At 37.0% G+C, this 14,944-nt stretch overlaps 1 protein-coding gene across 1 annotated transcript; it reads left to right on the top strand.

The window, feature by feature from the left end:
• The first annotated feature begins 2,740 nt into the window (after positions 1 to 2,740).
• Positions 2,741 to 14,628, top strand: LOC135689484 (uncharacterized). The gene is made up of 17 exons (XM_065206722.2): positions 2,741 to 3,416; positions 4,392 to 5,022; positions 5,479 to 5,735; positions 6,208 to 6,369; positions 6,835 to 6,945; positions 7,206 to 7,347; positions 7,920 to 8,062; positions 8,333 to 8,502; positions 8,841 to 8,972; positions 9,348 to 9,618; positions 10,077 to 10,370; positions 10,595 to 10,734; positions 10,853 to 11,071; positions 11,567 to 11,821; positions 12,120 to 12,492; positions 12,939 to 13,094; positions 13,599 to 14,628. Exons 1-17 carry the CDS (start codon positions 3,051 to 3,053, stop codon positions 13,791 to 13,793), a joined length of 4,017 nt encoding a protein of 1,338 aa, XP_065062794.1. The 5' UTR covers positions 2,741 to 3,050; the 3' UTR covers positions 13,794 to 14,628.
• The last annotated feature ends 316 nt before the right edge of the window (positions 14,629 to 14,944 follow it).

Raw genomic sequence — 14,944 nt, 5'->3', positions numbered from 1 at the left:
GTTTCGGTGCTATTTGAATTGATTTTTTTCAGAGGGGGGGGGGGGGGGGGCTCAAAAAATTAATGACAATTCCTAATGCAGCTGCTGATGTCAATTTGTCCATAGCTATTATCACGTCAGCAAAGATCGCACGTTGCTTCCTCTGATGCTTCCAGCCTCTCTGAAGGATTGGCCTCGAGTGGGATCTGACCTACCCTGGGTACCAGACTCACTTGAGCCTGGTACCCAGGGTAGATCTGACCATGTTCACGATAAATTCATACTATATTTTGCTGAAAACGCAATTATCTAATGCAACAAATCTTATGCGTGAAACCAATAATGTAACAAACTAACCTAAAAATTGGTAAAGCACTTCCTTATTTTCCAGGGGGGCTCAGCCCCCTCGGTTTTCGTCAGGAGGGGCTGAAGCCCCCAGAGCCCCCCCCTGAGTTTACGCCTATGTTTCCAACGTCTTTATCTTCGAAGAAGTTCATCGTTTCCAAATCTTAAGCTTCTACAGGTTACCAATCAGGAGGTATGAGTAAGAAGGCTAAGGTAGCCCACCCGTGGCCTTGGGATGCTCCAAAAATCTTTGTTCAGATAGGGTTAAGCTTTTCGCTTGACTTTTTTTGCCTGAGTATACAACATCAAAATAAGAATTGAAAGGTCAAGAAAGAAGATTCATACCCAATTGTCGATCGAAATAATCCAATCAGAAAAATGCTTCCACATGACCGGTATAGTTACCCAATCAGTACCGTGTGCCTAAAGAACAATTACCATTGGAGTCTTATAGTCTGAAGCATCTTACATGAACAGCTTACACAAATAGCAGCCCACACAAGTAGCAGGTTAGCTTTTTTGCGACTATGACCCATTATGAATTGAATTGATCAGAAATATAAAAGAGGAGCATAATTAGAGTTTCAACTCAGCAGATTGCAATTGGAGCGGTCGGAGCGGAGTAACTTTTTCTCGAGAATGATAATTGGGGTTGCAGTTACACTACGATGCTCCTCCGCTTGCTTGTACGACTTCATTACTTCCTTTGCTGCTTTCCTGGTCAACAGTGCTGTGCACTTTTGCGATCATTTGCGAAGCGCGCAGTGCACCAGATTAAATTATTTCGTGATTATGTACTGTTATGAATTCTTTCTCAATAAAAACTAAGAAGAATGACGAAAAAACAAAACCCCTCAACTCCCCACCCGCTTCTGTGCGGTCCCTGCTCAAAAAGGCATTCCCGAAAAACTAGAAGGCGCGGTAAAAGAAAAGTTCCTGGGGATACGCCCTTGGACCCTATTTTTTGTTGTGTGGCAGTCAGGACCAAACATTTTCCCTTCCTTTTAAAAAATCTCACTCATTTTGAAACTTGACAGGTCTGCATTCATTTAGATGCATTCATGAAAGCACTTTCTAACTATACAGTCATACTCAAATTGAAAATTGAACCAAAAGCGGCAAATTTTCTAAATTTTAGATTTTAACGAAATAAGATGGGGGAGAGAAATAAATAAAACATGGATTAATAAAAAACATTAACTTTGAAATATCAACAGGAGAATTGACAACTAAAAATAAAAAGTTAAGCAATTTTGTAGAGTTGAGATATAACTTTGTAACATCTGATCTTAACTTTTTCGGAAATTAGGTGCTTTCACAAAAATTTGAAAAATCTTCAAACTGGGCTTGTCAAAATGATTTTAGACAGAATTTATGATTGCGTCGATATTTGCTCTTTCTTAGTAGGAATACATTATCCAAACGATCAAACACTTAAGTTTTCTTGATGATACTTTTTAAGAACAAATCTGCCCATACTTTTTTCTCATATCCTCAAAAAAGTTCTTTCCAGCTGTTTCTTTTTCTTCAACAGCCGATTTCCCTTTTTTTGTAATGTTTCTGAGAAAGTTTTCGTTAACAAATAGACCTTGTGTGCCAAGTTTAGGCAATGGAAAAAATGAAACTCCGTCAATTTGTGCTGGCATCAAGTTATTCTGGACTAGGTTTTTCGATCTATTTGCTAAGCCAAGCTGTTACTCGTTGTAAAACTTAGACAATGAACGATTTCTCCAATCTACATAATTTCCATATTGAAATTGATGTATGTCATCTATGGAAAAGACATAGCAACCAAGGTAAAGCTAAGGACACATTTAAGAGAATACTAGACAAAGTTACTTACATAAATCATATACTACATCCTGTATTTCCACTTTTGCTTAAAATTTTACTTTAGCTCTGCAGAAAAGTGGAGGGGGGGGGGGGCATGGCGCCCGGCCCCCCTGTTTCGCCGGCCCTGTTTGCAGAGTACTCTAGCAGATTTGAAGCTACTTTAGCGGAGCAGCGAATATTCAGTCGGAAAATTCATCTATTGAGATACTTTCAGTCATGCTGTATATCATTGCTTTGACACAATTATTATGACAATTTTCTTAGAACGTAAACAGAGAGCCTTCTGTTAATGAAACCCAAACACCTGTTTATGAAGCAGCAAAATTATTTACATGCTACTTTAGATCATGTCTCGATTTCTTTTTATAGCCAGTAATTTCTGTAGTTAATGTCAGAGATGAAATACATAGATGTTTATGGAAGATTTGTTTACTTGTCCTTGAAAAATCATTTTTTTTAATTCGTCCCATGACATCAGTTTGTTGTGGGTCTTGGTTTTGAGTGGGTAGTATTACCATGGCAACTTTTTTATGTGGTGAGGATATTTTCGCGTTTCATTATTTTCCCCTACAGTTTTCGCGTTTTTTCTACTCTGGCCAATAGCTCGATAATTTCGCGATGATTTGTAGACTCGCTAAATGGTGCGAACAAAATGGCAGCACGACTTTCATCCTTGAATTAAGTTTGAACGTTGATTACGGCACAACTCGAGCGAAGGTTTGATAAAATCACAAGTATTTTCTAGAACAAAAATATTAATATTGTATTCAGGAATTATTTGTTGGTTCTTATGACTTAGAGATAGGGGAGCTCAACAGGAGCTGCTTAGGCCCTATCAACTCGTTGTTCCTCCGTATTAGACAGGAAGTTAACGTAGCCTCAAGAGTGTGATAATGCCGGGTAAAAAGGAAAAGAAGGGTAAAGGAAAGGCCAAAGTTGTTCGGAAATCGCTTGAAGATCAGAATAAGGATTCGACAGAGAGCATTGAAGCTGGACCTTCACAAAACTTTGAGCTCAAAGAAAATGTTTCGGTTTCCAGCAACGAAGTCGATGGGTCGTCCTTGCTTGGTTCGAGAGAAGCTTCTAACTCGAGTATTGCCTCAGGAAAGCAAAGGAAAGGCGACGAAGAGTTAGAAAGGGAGACCTCATTTGGTAAAGATGAGGTCGGTGAGCTAGAAAAGGAGAAACCTTCCGCACCTGATGTGGTAACAACCGAGCTAGAAACAGATGAACTGCCTTCGAATTCAAATGGCAGCACGGTGAGAATCAATTAAGTCTCTATTCTTAAATTTGCTGGAAATGAAACATTAATGTGACCATTTTTTGAAGAACCGTAGGTAATGCATTTGAGGTCTCTTTGGGATACGATATATACATATCAAGAATCAAGCTAGCTTGCTGAAATGTTCCTCGGAAAATATTTTTTGGAATTTTTTAAAGAAAATGTTGCTGTGTGCTTGGCATATTTTGAAAAAGACGGTAACTTTAAATGCATGATTCAATGGTTTTTAAAGAAAATATCAAGGAAGAATTAATATTCAGATAATTTTTTAGATGAAATATTGCGAAAATTTTGGTCTAGTGGGAATGTGAGTCCAGAATGGCAGATAAATGGAGATGTGGCACCTCCAAATCATAGTTAGCAATGGGTGCAGGGAGATGTGACACCTCCAAATCATAGTTAGCAAGGGGTGCAAGGAGGTGTGACACCTCCAAATTGTAATTAGCAGGGGGTGCAGGGAGATGTGACACTTCAAAATCATCATGATTTGGATCTTCAGATGGTTCATAGAATCCTATGTTTGGTTGTTGAAATTACTTTTCAGTAGATGAATTGACCCCCAATTTTTTCTTCATATGTCTTTGTCAGTAAACTTAACTATTGATGATCCTAGTCTGGAAGGTCAAGCTAACCACTGATGTCTTTGTTTATCTTTGTGTTAAATAAAGTTCCCTGTCCATATTCCCATAAGTCTCAAAGACTAAAGGGTTGTATGTACCATATTCCACACCATTTACCATATGATTGTAGATGCTATTATTCTCAGCTTGTATAAGAGCATTCTGTTCTAGGAACTTTAGCATTGATTCTGCATTTTTCAAAGCAAGCTACTTGCCTCCAGCTGTAAAAGCCCCTTGGAAGTAGGTCCAGTTCAGCTTTATCATTAGAATTGATTACAATATCATTTACTTTTCTTTACAATTCCATGAATTCATATATTTTTACATTTTAGGAGGATGATCAAGGAGTACAAACAGCTATTTTGATAACAAATCAAGAAAAAATTGAGGAGAAAATAACTTACACTGTAGAAACCAAAATGGAAATGAAAATTGAAGGGGCTGTTTTAGATGAAAGCTCAACTGATGCACCCACTAACCTAGAAGATACATATCAGTCAATGGGATCAGAAAGGCCATTAGTTGAGAACATTCCCACTGATGAAGAAAGAAGAAATCTCTTGCCAGGTGATATGACAGGTGCAGACCATAGCCAAGGTCCTAAAGAGTTTAGCCAAGCAGACACACAAGACACTAGTGGAGGTGGTGCAAGTGAAGTGCAAGATGATAAACGTGAAAGGAGAAATCTTGATCCAGATGGAAAACCAGATGGTACTGAAGTAGATTCTTTTGAAGTTTCAAAGCCAGAAGATGAAAATGACCATGAGGTAAAAGTATCTACTGATTTGAATAAGAATGAAGTAATAGAGCATGAGATTCCAGCTGCAAATGCAAATATAAATCAGACCGAGAATGAAGAAGATAGTGAAGAAGAACTTCCATGGGCTATGTACAGAGACATAAAGAAGAATGAAAGACCTTCAGACGCTGAAGATGAGCTTTCTGATGATGATGAAATAGCTGGTAAGGATTAAAAACTTTAATCAGTTCAACTTTCTTAAGATAGAATCACTTGGAAATGAATTTCCTCAATTGAATCATGCAATATTTAAAAGTTTGTATTGAAAATTTGACATTGTGATCCACTTGTTTGCTGAAAAATTATAAACTAACTGAATATGAGTATTGCACCTTTACTGCATTCATATTAATCATTACGGTTATTTTCACATTTGATAATTTGGAGAACGTAGGTATTTCCATGATTCAATACCAAATTCCTAAGCCCTTAAAGACAAACTCCGCCATTCAGCTATTGCACTGATGCAACAATTTATTGAGTGTAATCTGTCATTGTCTTTGTCAATAATCTTTTATTTGGTGAAGAATAGTGGAGCTGGTATCTCAAATGTATTTGTCTTATCATCAATGCATTCTCTAAGATTTTCATCAATGCATTCATAATTTTCTTACAAACAGAACCTCCAGAAGAGAAGAATTACCCAGAACTCTATGAGTATCTTGGATCTCTTGACAATGGAGACACAGAGTTGGAATCAAAGCATATTCCACCACCTTTGTTTGAAAATGAAAATCAGCAACATATGCACAAAGATATTGACCGTACTAAGCTGAGTTTGGCAGAGGAAGAAATTGAGGACTATTTGGATGTGTTTGAAAGACAAGTTGAGGAAGAGGTCCTAATGATTGGTAACATTGGCCTTAATGAAGTTCAGGTACAGCTTTAGTTGTATTTTTTTAGAAAGCATTTTGTTACAAAATTTTCTGCATTTAAATATGCTCCTGTCATGTTTGAAAAACATGCTAGGGTACATATATTGAAATAAAATCTTGATTGGAAAAACTTCGGGAGTTCCTGTAACTTGACTCCTTTTAGGTAAAACTTGGCTCACTCATTAGTTCAGCATCCAAACCCAAGTCCTTGCCACTGCATTCAAAGACCTGAGCATTTGGTTGTGAAGAGGGCAAATTATATAATTTGTTTATTGTAAATGAATTTCTTTAATGGAACGGCTTAAAGATGAAATATACCTACATCTATGGCAAAAATATCTATATTCAACTAGAAGCAAGCCATAAGAGATAACCATTGAACATGATTTAGCCAAGGATATTTCGATATGCCTGTTGTGCTTAGTGCAGTTTTTGAAATTGAATATGTGATCTATAAAAAACACTAATTTTCAGGATGAAGAACGCAACATAAGAGAGGAGCATGTAGATTTCCAGAAAGCAGAAACCAAGAAACAGAAAGAAAAGAAGCAGGAATTAAGTGCTGCAATGGATAGGGCAAAGAAGCACGTCATGAAAGTTTTCAGGGAGAAGTATGGGAGAGTAAAAGACAAGGAGGTAATGTTTTCAATAGCTGGTATTCAATATATTTTATTCTATTTGATTATTCTGTTTATTCGACAAGCTGTTTATTCTGCCAGCTGAGCTATTCAGAGTCACGTTTTCAAATCCAACCCCAATGCTATGCCACTCACCCACCCTGCCCCCTTTTCACCAAGCGTGCAAGCGAGCCATCTACCTGACCTACTTTGAAAGGCGACTTCCAACATTTGGAGGGGGACATTTCTGCCTCCAAAGCTGGTTAAAGTTGAGAGGATTTAGTCGAGAATATAGTATAACAGGATTTGTGGAAGTTGTCTGAAGAAATGCAGAGGGACTTGTACAAATAGAGCAAAACTTGAACCAAAGACCAGTGACGCTTTAGGTCGTTGCGTTAGAAGCTACGTTATCCGGTCACGTTTTCAAATTCAAGCCCAAAGTTCTCCACTCAACCATTATCACATTTTTGCTTTTAATGTTTAGGCCGCTTTGATGAGAAGAGATCGACACATCCAAGGCCAGATAACCAAGGCATTCAGACGATCAGAGAACCAGCTGCAAAAGGCACTAAGGAAGCGGAAAGCTGAAGTCATGGTAACTCTCGTCTTTTGAATGTTATTTCCTGGAATATTATCCAAATTTAGGCATGGAATTTTTCACTGTTGGATGTCATATACGACAAGCTCTTTTCGTATTATCAACTCGTCAGTCGTATAGTCTATGCCATGTGTTTTTACATATCTGTCTCTTCAACAAATTAAAATTTTTGCTCGTATTTTTGCACTTATAAAATTATCTTTTTAACAGCTTTGGATTAGATGTTCGGTTTTGCAGTAACTTATTTTCTCATGCAGGCAATGTATGGCGATCTAGTTTTCGCTGATCGCGAATTTGGCGGTGGTAAAGGCAAACGATGGAAAGTGGACTGGGACAAAACTCAGCAACCTATTCAAATCAAGCTGAAATGCCTCCGGAGTGTCAGAGATAAACTGCCCTGTAAGTTTTCGCCGATATATCAACAGGGGTGGATAAAATGTTTTTCTTGCTGGTTAAAAAAATGTTTTTCCCAAAAATTAGTAGAATAGACAACTGCTATTGCATGAATTGAGCTTTTTGAGCATTCTGGGAGCCAAAATATTTCTGAGACCACAGGTTTCATGGCCCAATACTTTTTCTACCGCAGTATATTAGCAACTAAGCAAAGCAAACACTTACTTTTTATTTATCATCATCTTATGGGATATTAAACCTGTATAAGAGGCATCACATGCATATTAAACCCGCATCAGATCTTATTGTTTGAATATTCATCTTGAAGAATAATGTACAGCAATAGGCTTTAATGAATAGATGTATTTTGCTTTCAATAAGAGGCATGGTAATAATTAAAGGCGCTTGCCGGTTTTAGCAAAGCATAAATTAATGTGATTTTTAAATTATATTTGCTCCAAACGCTATGATAGCACTTGCAATGCTGGTGGCTTTGTCTTGTGTCCCTCTAGTGCTTAACAAAACATTTGCAAACTTTTCTTATAATGGTATTTCTAGCATAACTATTTTGTGTTTAGGTGGTGAATATGTTTTAATGGTGTCGCTATTCAGTCGACTTGGTGGTCACGTGATGAAATGGTCAAATCTGCGAGGCCAGCAGTGGGGTGCTGCAACTTTGCCTCTGTTCCATGATGGGGAATACTACAATATAGAACTGAAGGTGAATTAAGCACCATGGTGTCATTATAGATGATCTTCATTTCTTATTAGTTCTATATATTTTTTAACTGTTGTTCAGTTTATTCCGGGAAAAAAATTGATACTAGATGTGTCGTAGTACTGGAGGCAGTTTAATGTCACGCGATACATGTGGATAATTTTGTTGTCTTTTGTTAGTCACTTTGATAATCAGGTTGAATTGAATATAGTATGGTTTGATTCACGGGGCTGGTTTAGTATGCTTTAATAGCCTGTTTTACTTTTTCATTAGATTGACCAGAGCGTCTTCACTGTTTGCCCGTCGAAGCCAGATATAAGACCAGGAATGATTTTAATGTTCGAGCTGTTTATTCTAAGTGGATCATTCACCCCAACGGATAAAGTTGTTGCCTGGGGCAGCTTTCCGATTTGCGATGGCTCTTTCAATGTTATTGAAGGAAAGTAAGTTACAAGGGTTTGCCAGTAAATATTTTTTCATTTCTCCTCTTAAATTTTTCTATCCAACAATTTCAGCTCGAATAAATTATCTTTCCTGTTTTTAAGAAATCCGGTAAAACCCACAATGTTATATTGGCAGTTTTGCATTTTTTAATTCAATGGACATTCATCATTGCTTGATTTTGTTTTATATAAATTTTTCATTCCTTGAATACCAATTCTGATAGGATCAAAAAGCCCTAAAATCCCTTGCTTATTTACAGGTTTGAGCTACTTATTTTATAGCTTGATAATCCTGTAGCAAAATGCTTGAGTATAGTAACAGTGTTTGTTATTTTCAGGTACAAAACTCCTTTGCTGCGCGGTACAATCGATCCATCAATCGATAAATTCCAAACGGTTGAAGAGCTGATAGCGTTCGATTTAGAACATTGGCTTTGCAATTTGTACTTTGAGATCAACAAGTTGCCAAGGTTCATTTTGATAATCCTTCTCTTGAAATTCTTGCTGTTTAATTTTGTTTTCGTTGTTTTTTTTATTACATCTTAAAAATTGCAGTTTGAAGATGTAATAGAAGTGATTTAGTATACAAAAATGGTAGCAAAAGAATAACCTATAATGCGTAGATATAAAGTGCTTTCCTCAAGTATGTCATCATCCCAATCTTCAATTAGCAAAGAAATATGTGGCAAATAGAATTTCAAAAAATCCATACCAATTTTTTGTATGATTATTTGGCAAATAAAAGTGCTTAAAATTACATGTTTATTTAATCTCCAGATGTTTTGTAGAACGTACCTTTTCTATTCTTGATTCAATGTCACACCACCATTTGTCATACTACTCAGGTATCTAATGGGCCAGAAGGAGTACGAAGTCGAGCTTCAGTTTACCTCTGGTTTGGTAAGCTATCCCATAAGAACCAAAACTGGTGAAGAGTTCGTGGATGGTGAGCAGCCAGTATATGGCTCCGTAAGCGATATGGCTTCAATTGCAGCAAGCAGGGTGTCATTGCCGAACTCAAGGGCCAACAGTGTTCTTAGTTTTCAAGAGAAGAATGCCGATGCCAAACCTGGAATGAGCAATATCAAAGTCACTGTAGAACCTCCCAATAAGAAGGTAGGTATTCCTTTTTTATCTTTGCTTAAAAGTAAGAATTCCTCGATGATAATGGCTCGTATTAATTTGTGCCGTGCTTCTATGCTTTTTGAGATTCTAGGGACAGACTCTAGAGACTTTTTAGCAACTCCTAAAAAATTTTTAGTTTGTAGTTTAATATTTAGTTGGGATTTTAATCAGTCAACTGATCGTAGGATATTATCAAGGAACAAAATTACATTGCTTTTAAATTCCCCAGAATTTATAAAAATCTCGATTTATAGTATCTATCGGAAATAAAGTTTTCTTAATTAAGTACGATAGGTGACCAGAAAGTCACTATAAATAGTCACTAGTGTTTGCCAGTTCGCCTCTTAATAGACAAAACAAGCCTATACTCTTTTGCAAATAGCTCGTTATTTCCTAAATAGTTTGTTTGGGTATTCTATCCACTATGTATTTTTTCTGTTAATTGTCAGCCATCAAGGCCTGGGTCAGCTGTGTCAGTGCTCCAGAAGGCGAACGAAATATCAACAGAGCTCCGACAGAGAAGAACGTCTCGCACTTCCATAACTTTTCAGCCATTAGATGATACAGCTTCTCGCAAGTTGTCCGCGTTTGGCTCGCGAAGATCCGTGGGAGAACGCAGTTTTGCGTATAGTGATGATACGGATTCGGGCAGTGGAACAGATTACAATGATGATGATGTCTGTATTGTCAAGAAGGACTTTGGGTTCAGGAAGGTCAATGGGCAGCCTGGAATGTACTACAAGGTTAGTAGCGTATTCCTCCAATAGTTCTTGGTGCTCTTGGTTTGAATTCGTTCTCATCCACCGTATTAACCGTAGGTGCAATTCACTTTTTCTGTTATCTCTGCTTCTTAACGTCAGTAGATTTCAAATTTTTATCTAAATCGAATTTTTGTAACGGTTGCCGCAGTAATTAACTTTATTGTAGCTAGAAATCACAAAAAGATTTTGTTACGATTTTGTATCAGGTGCATCAAAACAATCCAGTCGATGTCTACAACCGGAAACTTCTGAGGACAATACCGCTGACAGCTCAGCCATCAATAAGACGGAAGAAAAAGAGACTCACCCATCAAGACGATCTCAAGCAGCACACGTATAATGTCAAGTAAGTAATCTTGTAAACTTGTGAATGTTGAATCCTTTTCCGAATACAACCAAATAAAAGTATATACTTTTGCTCAGTAATGGAGCCATCATTGTAAAGGTTTTTTTCTTATCTAAAGATCTATTTGGTCAAACAAAGGACACATGCCTCGCAAAGGCCGTGAAAAAATTCAGTACATTGGCAGAATGATGCTTGCAGAACTCGGATTGTCTCAATGGAGAAAAGGTCAGTTCTGGGTGACGTTGTTCATGTTGCTGATCACGTGGTTCATGAGAATGTACCTGCATTACTTCGGTCAATGGGTGCTACTCAAGGCACTGTCTATTCCAATTAACAAGTAGGTATTATGTAAGTTTTACATAGAGTGCATTTTCATTATTCTTTTTGCTTAGATGTAGGCAAGTTACGTTGCCACTTTCAATTATATCTTACTTATAATGCCGGTACTAGGAAAGCGTTGGCAAATAGCATTACACATTTTTTGCTGCTCCTTTCGCTCTCATTTGCTTTTGGCATGAAATAAGTCTTGAAGTTAAAATAATTGCAAAATCAACGCCCAGCAATGAATTTAGCGATACAAGTACATTTACTATTCGAGACTATTCATTTCCTCCATGTTTTCCACTTTCTTTCTAATTTCTTTGATACGTGGCCTACTGAAGCAATCAATCAATTAATAATTACTTTGATGTCCCAGTGATGTCACAATGCTAATGACAATAGTTGTTATTCGGAGTAGAATATGATATTTGCTACCAAACGCTTCTTCTTTCAAGCAGCAAAAGCATTTGCGCTAATCCTGAAAACTTCTTAATAATTCTTCCTTTTCTAGGTACAACTTCTATCCACACACTGTGAACTTGAACTACCAGGACACACTGCTGCAAGCGAGACATGAAGTCGGCGTGGTCATTGTTGGACCTTTTGCCAACTTACTTTTGTTCCTGCTATTTATTCCAGTGACAATGATGTTCCAGCGAATCTTCAAATGGTTCCCTGATATCATTACTCACTTTATACTCGCCTTTGGACTACAAGCGCTCTTGGATCCGCTGTCAATTTTGATCGTTGACTGCATTCTTGGAAGGTTAATTCAGTCACTTCATTTACCCTTCTTAAAAACAATTACTGCTTTGAAAGTCAATTTTTTTCTCTTTTAAACTTAGTTCAAACTAAAAACTCTTCTGTCAATGAATTTGAATTTCTATATATGTATTTGTATATAGACACCAATGAAATGTTTTTTGTGTTCAAAATGGAAAGTTTGTATTTTCCGATTTACATGGCTTCTAACATGATATCCCTTCTGTTCATGATTTAAAATGTCTTGCTAAACTTCTGCTAACATTTGGTTTTCTATTTAATGACATGCTTTTTGCTTCTAGATATCAAAATACAGGAGGAGTTGAACCAATCGGCGATGCATTTAAATTGTACTGGCATTTCTACCGTAACTACAGAAATGATGACGTCACATTGTATGTGAGCATTTCAATGACAACGTTCCTTTACATCTGTATTGCTTTCTGCATCGCTGCCTTGTGGTATATGTTCTTTATACGACTGCACAACAACGGCCGGTTGATGGACGTGTATTGGAGGCTGCATGGAAGTGAGGATGAGTTCTTCCTGCCTTATGATTTGGAGGTCTCAAATGAAGAGCTGAACTTTATTTGTCTTAAAGCAGAGCAATGGCGGGGAGAGGAAGGAGAGAGAAAGAAAATCGCAGTTTATGATTATGTTTGGGAGCAAGAAGAGGTGATGTAATTTTTGGTGTCTTCTCGCTTCATTTATCTTAGCGTATTACTAAAGGTAAAACTGATATTTGCATTCACGTTAATATACCGTAGAAGCTCTCTTCTCAAATTGGCCCCTACATATATTAAAAAAATAGTCAGTTTATAGCAATTTCTTTGCGATGGTTTTTGGCATTAGGAAGCATGTAAAGTTTGAGTATGTAATTTGACTTTTTACCCTCTTCATTTTTATCTAGTTTTTTGGGTAGCCAATTTTGTTCTCTTTAAAGATATTCTGCATGTCAGATAGGCCTTTTCGAAAGAAGATCAAGCTGCAGATAAGCCCCCCCCCCCTCATTTTCAACCCCTCTTCTTGAGGCTTATACGCATTTTTACAGTAGCCTAGAAAGCATTTACGCTTCTATCTGTTTGTTCGTATAATGAAGATTAACATTAACCGTCCTATAGCTGGTCGATGAATTCTGGGATGACCCGAACGCGCACGGCCAGAAGACTGGAGCCAAAGAAATAACATCCCACGTCTCAATTCATTCCATCCATACTGATGGGCTTATTGAAATATACAGGCAGTTCTTGCGATTGCCAGATGGTGCAGTTATTGAGGTAAGATTGTGAATTAGCTGACTCAAGTAGTGACCTGAAGCATAGACGTAGAAACCGGTAGGGCACAGGAGACTCGTACCCGGCTCCCTTTATTTTACAAATAGGGGTAAAGTGCTTGAGGTACACCTTTACGTCTACAGGTGCCATCCTCCTCCTCCCCTCTACTTATAAAGTGCTTCCTACTTCCACAAGGTGAAACATTTTGTTTCTGAGACCTCTATTCACAATTAATGAAATTCCGCCTATTAAGAAATTAATCAAGATAATCTAACTGCAATTGCGATGTTGTTCATTTTTTCACAATAACTATAGTCTTTAGATAATAATGAAATAGTAGAGAATGGCCAAGTTGTATATTTGCATGATTTAAATATTGTTTGTTTATCCGCTAAGTTATTACTGCATAGCATGATAAGAAGATCTTTGGGTAGTTCAGAGTTAAGAAAACATGGCTTGATTTATCCGGTTCATCATATCATAGCTCTCTGTTATCCTTTCTTAAAGGTCTTTGGTGAGATGAACATGCCAGGAATCGACGAAGGAGTCAAGCAAGCTCTTCTAAAGAGCTCTGGCTTCAAAGGCGTTTCCAATACAGTGAAAAGGAGCAGATCTCTCAGTGTATCATCGCTTAGTAGCTCATCTGGTCGGAAAACCTCCTTGAGGCGTATGTCATCAAATCGTCTGGATGTTCCTGTGTAGAGGGGTTCTTTTGTATATATGTAGATATGAGCACCAACGTTTAACTTATGTATTATCATCAACCAGTAATTTAACATGTGTAAATAGATACATCTTGAGTTGCTCTTAAGTGTGCCAGTAAAAGACAGGACCTAACTAGACCACGTGTCATAAATAGCTACGTTATTTGAAATAGGTTTCCTCTCGCATCTCCATTTCCGTGTTTCTTTGCTTAATAAGCAAGCCACAACATTTCTAATGATAATTATTCTATTTTCAGTTTTAACCTTGATAAAAAGGCTTCTTACCCCATCGATCAAACATGTGAATTTTTCTTAGACCCCAGAAGCTGCAATCTAGAGTCTATGCCAATATTTTTAAATTGCTTTATAGCTGACGCAAAACTTATACGTTGAGCTGTGTCATGAACTCGTGTCTTCTTTCAACTAGAAGAGTTACTGTTATGCAACTATAATATATAGAGCCCAACCAACCAAATTTCTAAATTTTTACCTATGACAGAGGTCTTTTTAAGCGTGGCAGTTTAAATAAAATATTCCCATTAAAGGTTCAATCGTGCTTCAGTCATCAAAATGCCTTACTTTTGCCTTACTTGCAAAATGCTGAAATCTTTTTTCTTTACTGAAAAGGCCCTACTTAACCTTGACATTGCATCACTGAAATAATAGGATCGTTTGTTTATTATGCTTACCATTTTTAGTGTGTGTCATTATGGATATAAAAACTAATTTGGAAGTGATCTTGTTGTTCTAAACCACCTTGCAGCTATTTAAACTGATTTAACAATCACTACGAGACGAGATGCATTTTGCCATCAAATATATATATATTTCTACATGGATTTGTAATTATTTGTCTCTTATTCTTACTTATTCTTACCAAGGCCTTTTTATATAGATTTTAACTAAAATTTTTTCCCCTTTTTGAACATCCTTTTTGACCTACTATAATTGTCTGCAAAAAGATATACTTTGCAAGCCTAAGAAAGAGAATACATTTGCAAATTTCATATCTGTTTTCTGTAGTTTTTTGCAACCATAGAAAAGAGAATTCGTTTGAAAATTTAATTATCTGTTCTCCTTGAGTTTTGGGTATTTTCCAGTCGAAATTTGTTTGCTAAAGTCAAGTATAGACAAGAGATTTTTCATATC

This window comes from Rhopilema esculentum, chromosome 5, assembly GCF_057945365.1.
Source record: "Rhopilema esculentum isolate cy_ngs chromosome 5, ASM5794536v1, whole genome shotgun sequence".
Lineage (NCBI taxonomy): Eukaryota > Metazoa > Cnidaria > Scyphozoa > Rhizostomeae > Rhizostomatidae > Rhopilema > Rhopilema esculentum.
The sequence above is the reverse complement of the archived record's forward strand: the minus strand, read 5'-3'. Positions and strand labels throughout refer to the sequence as shown.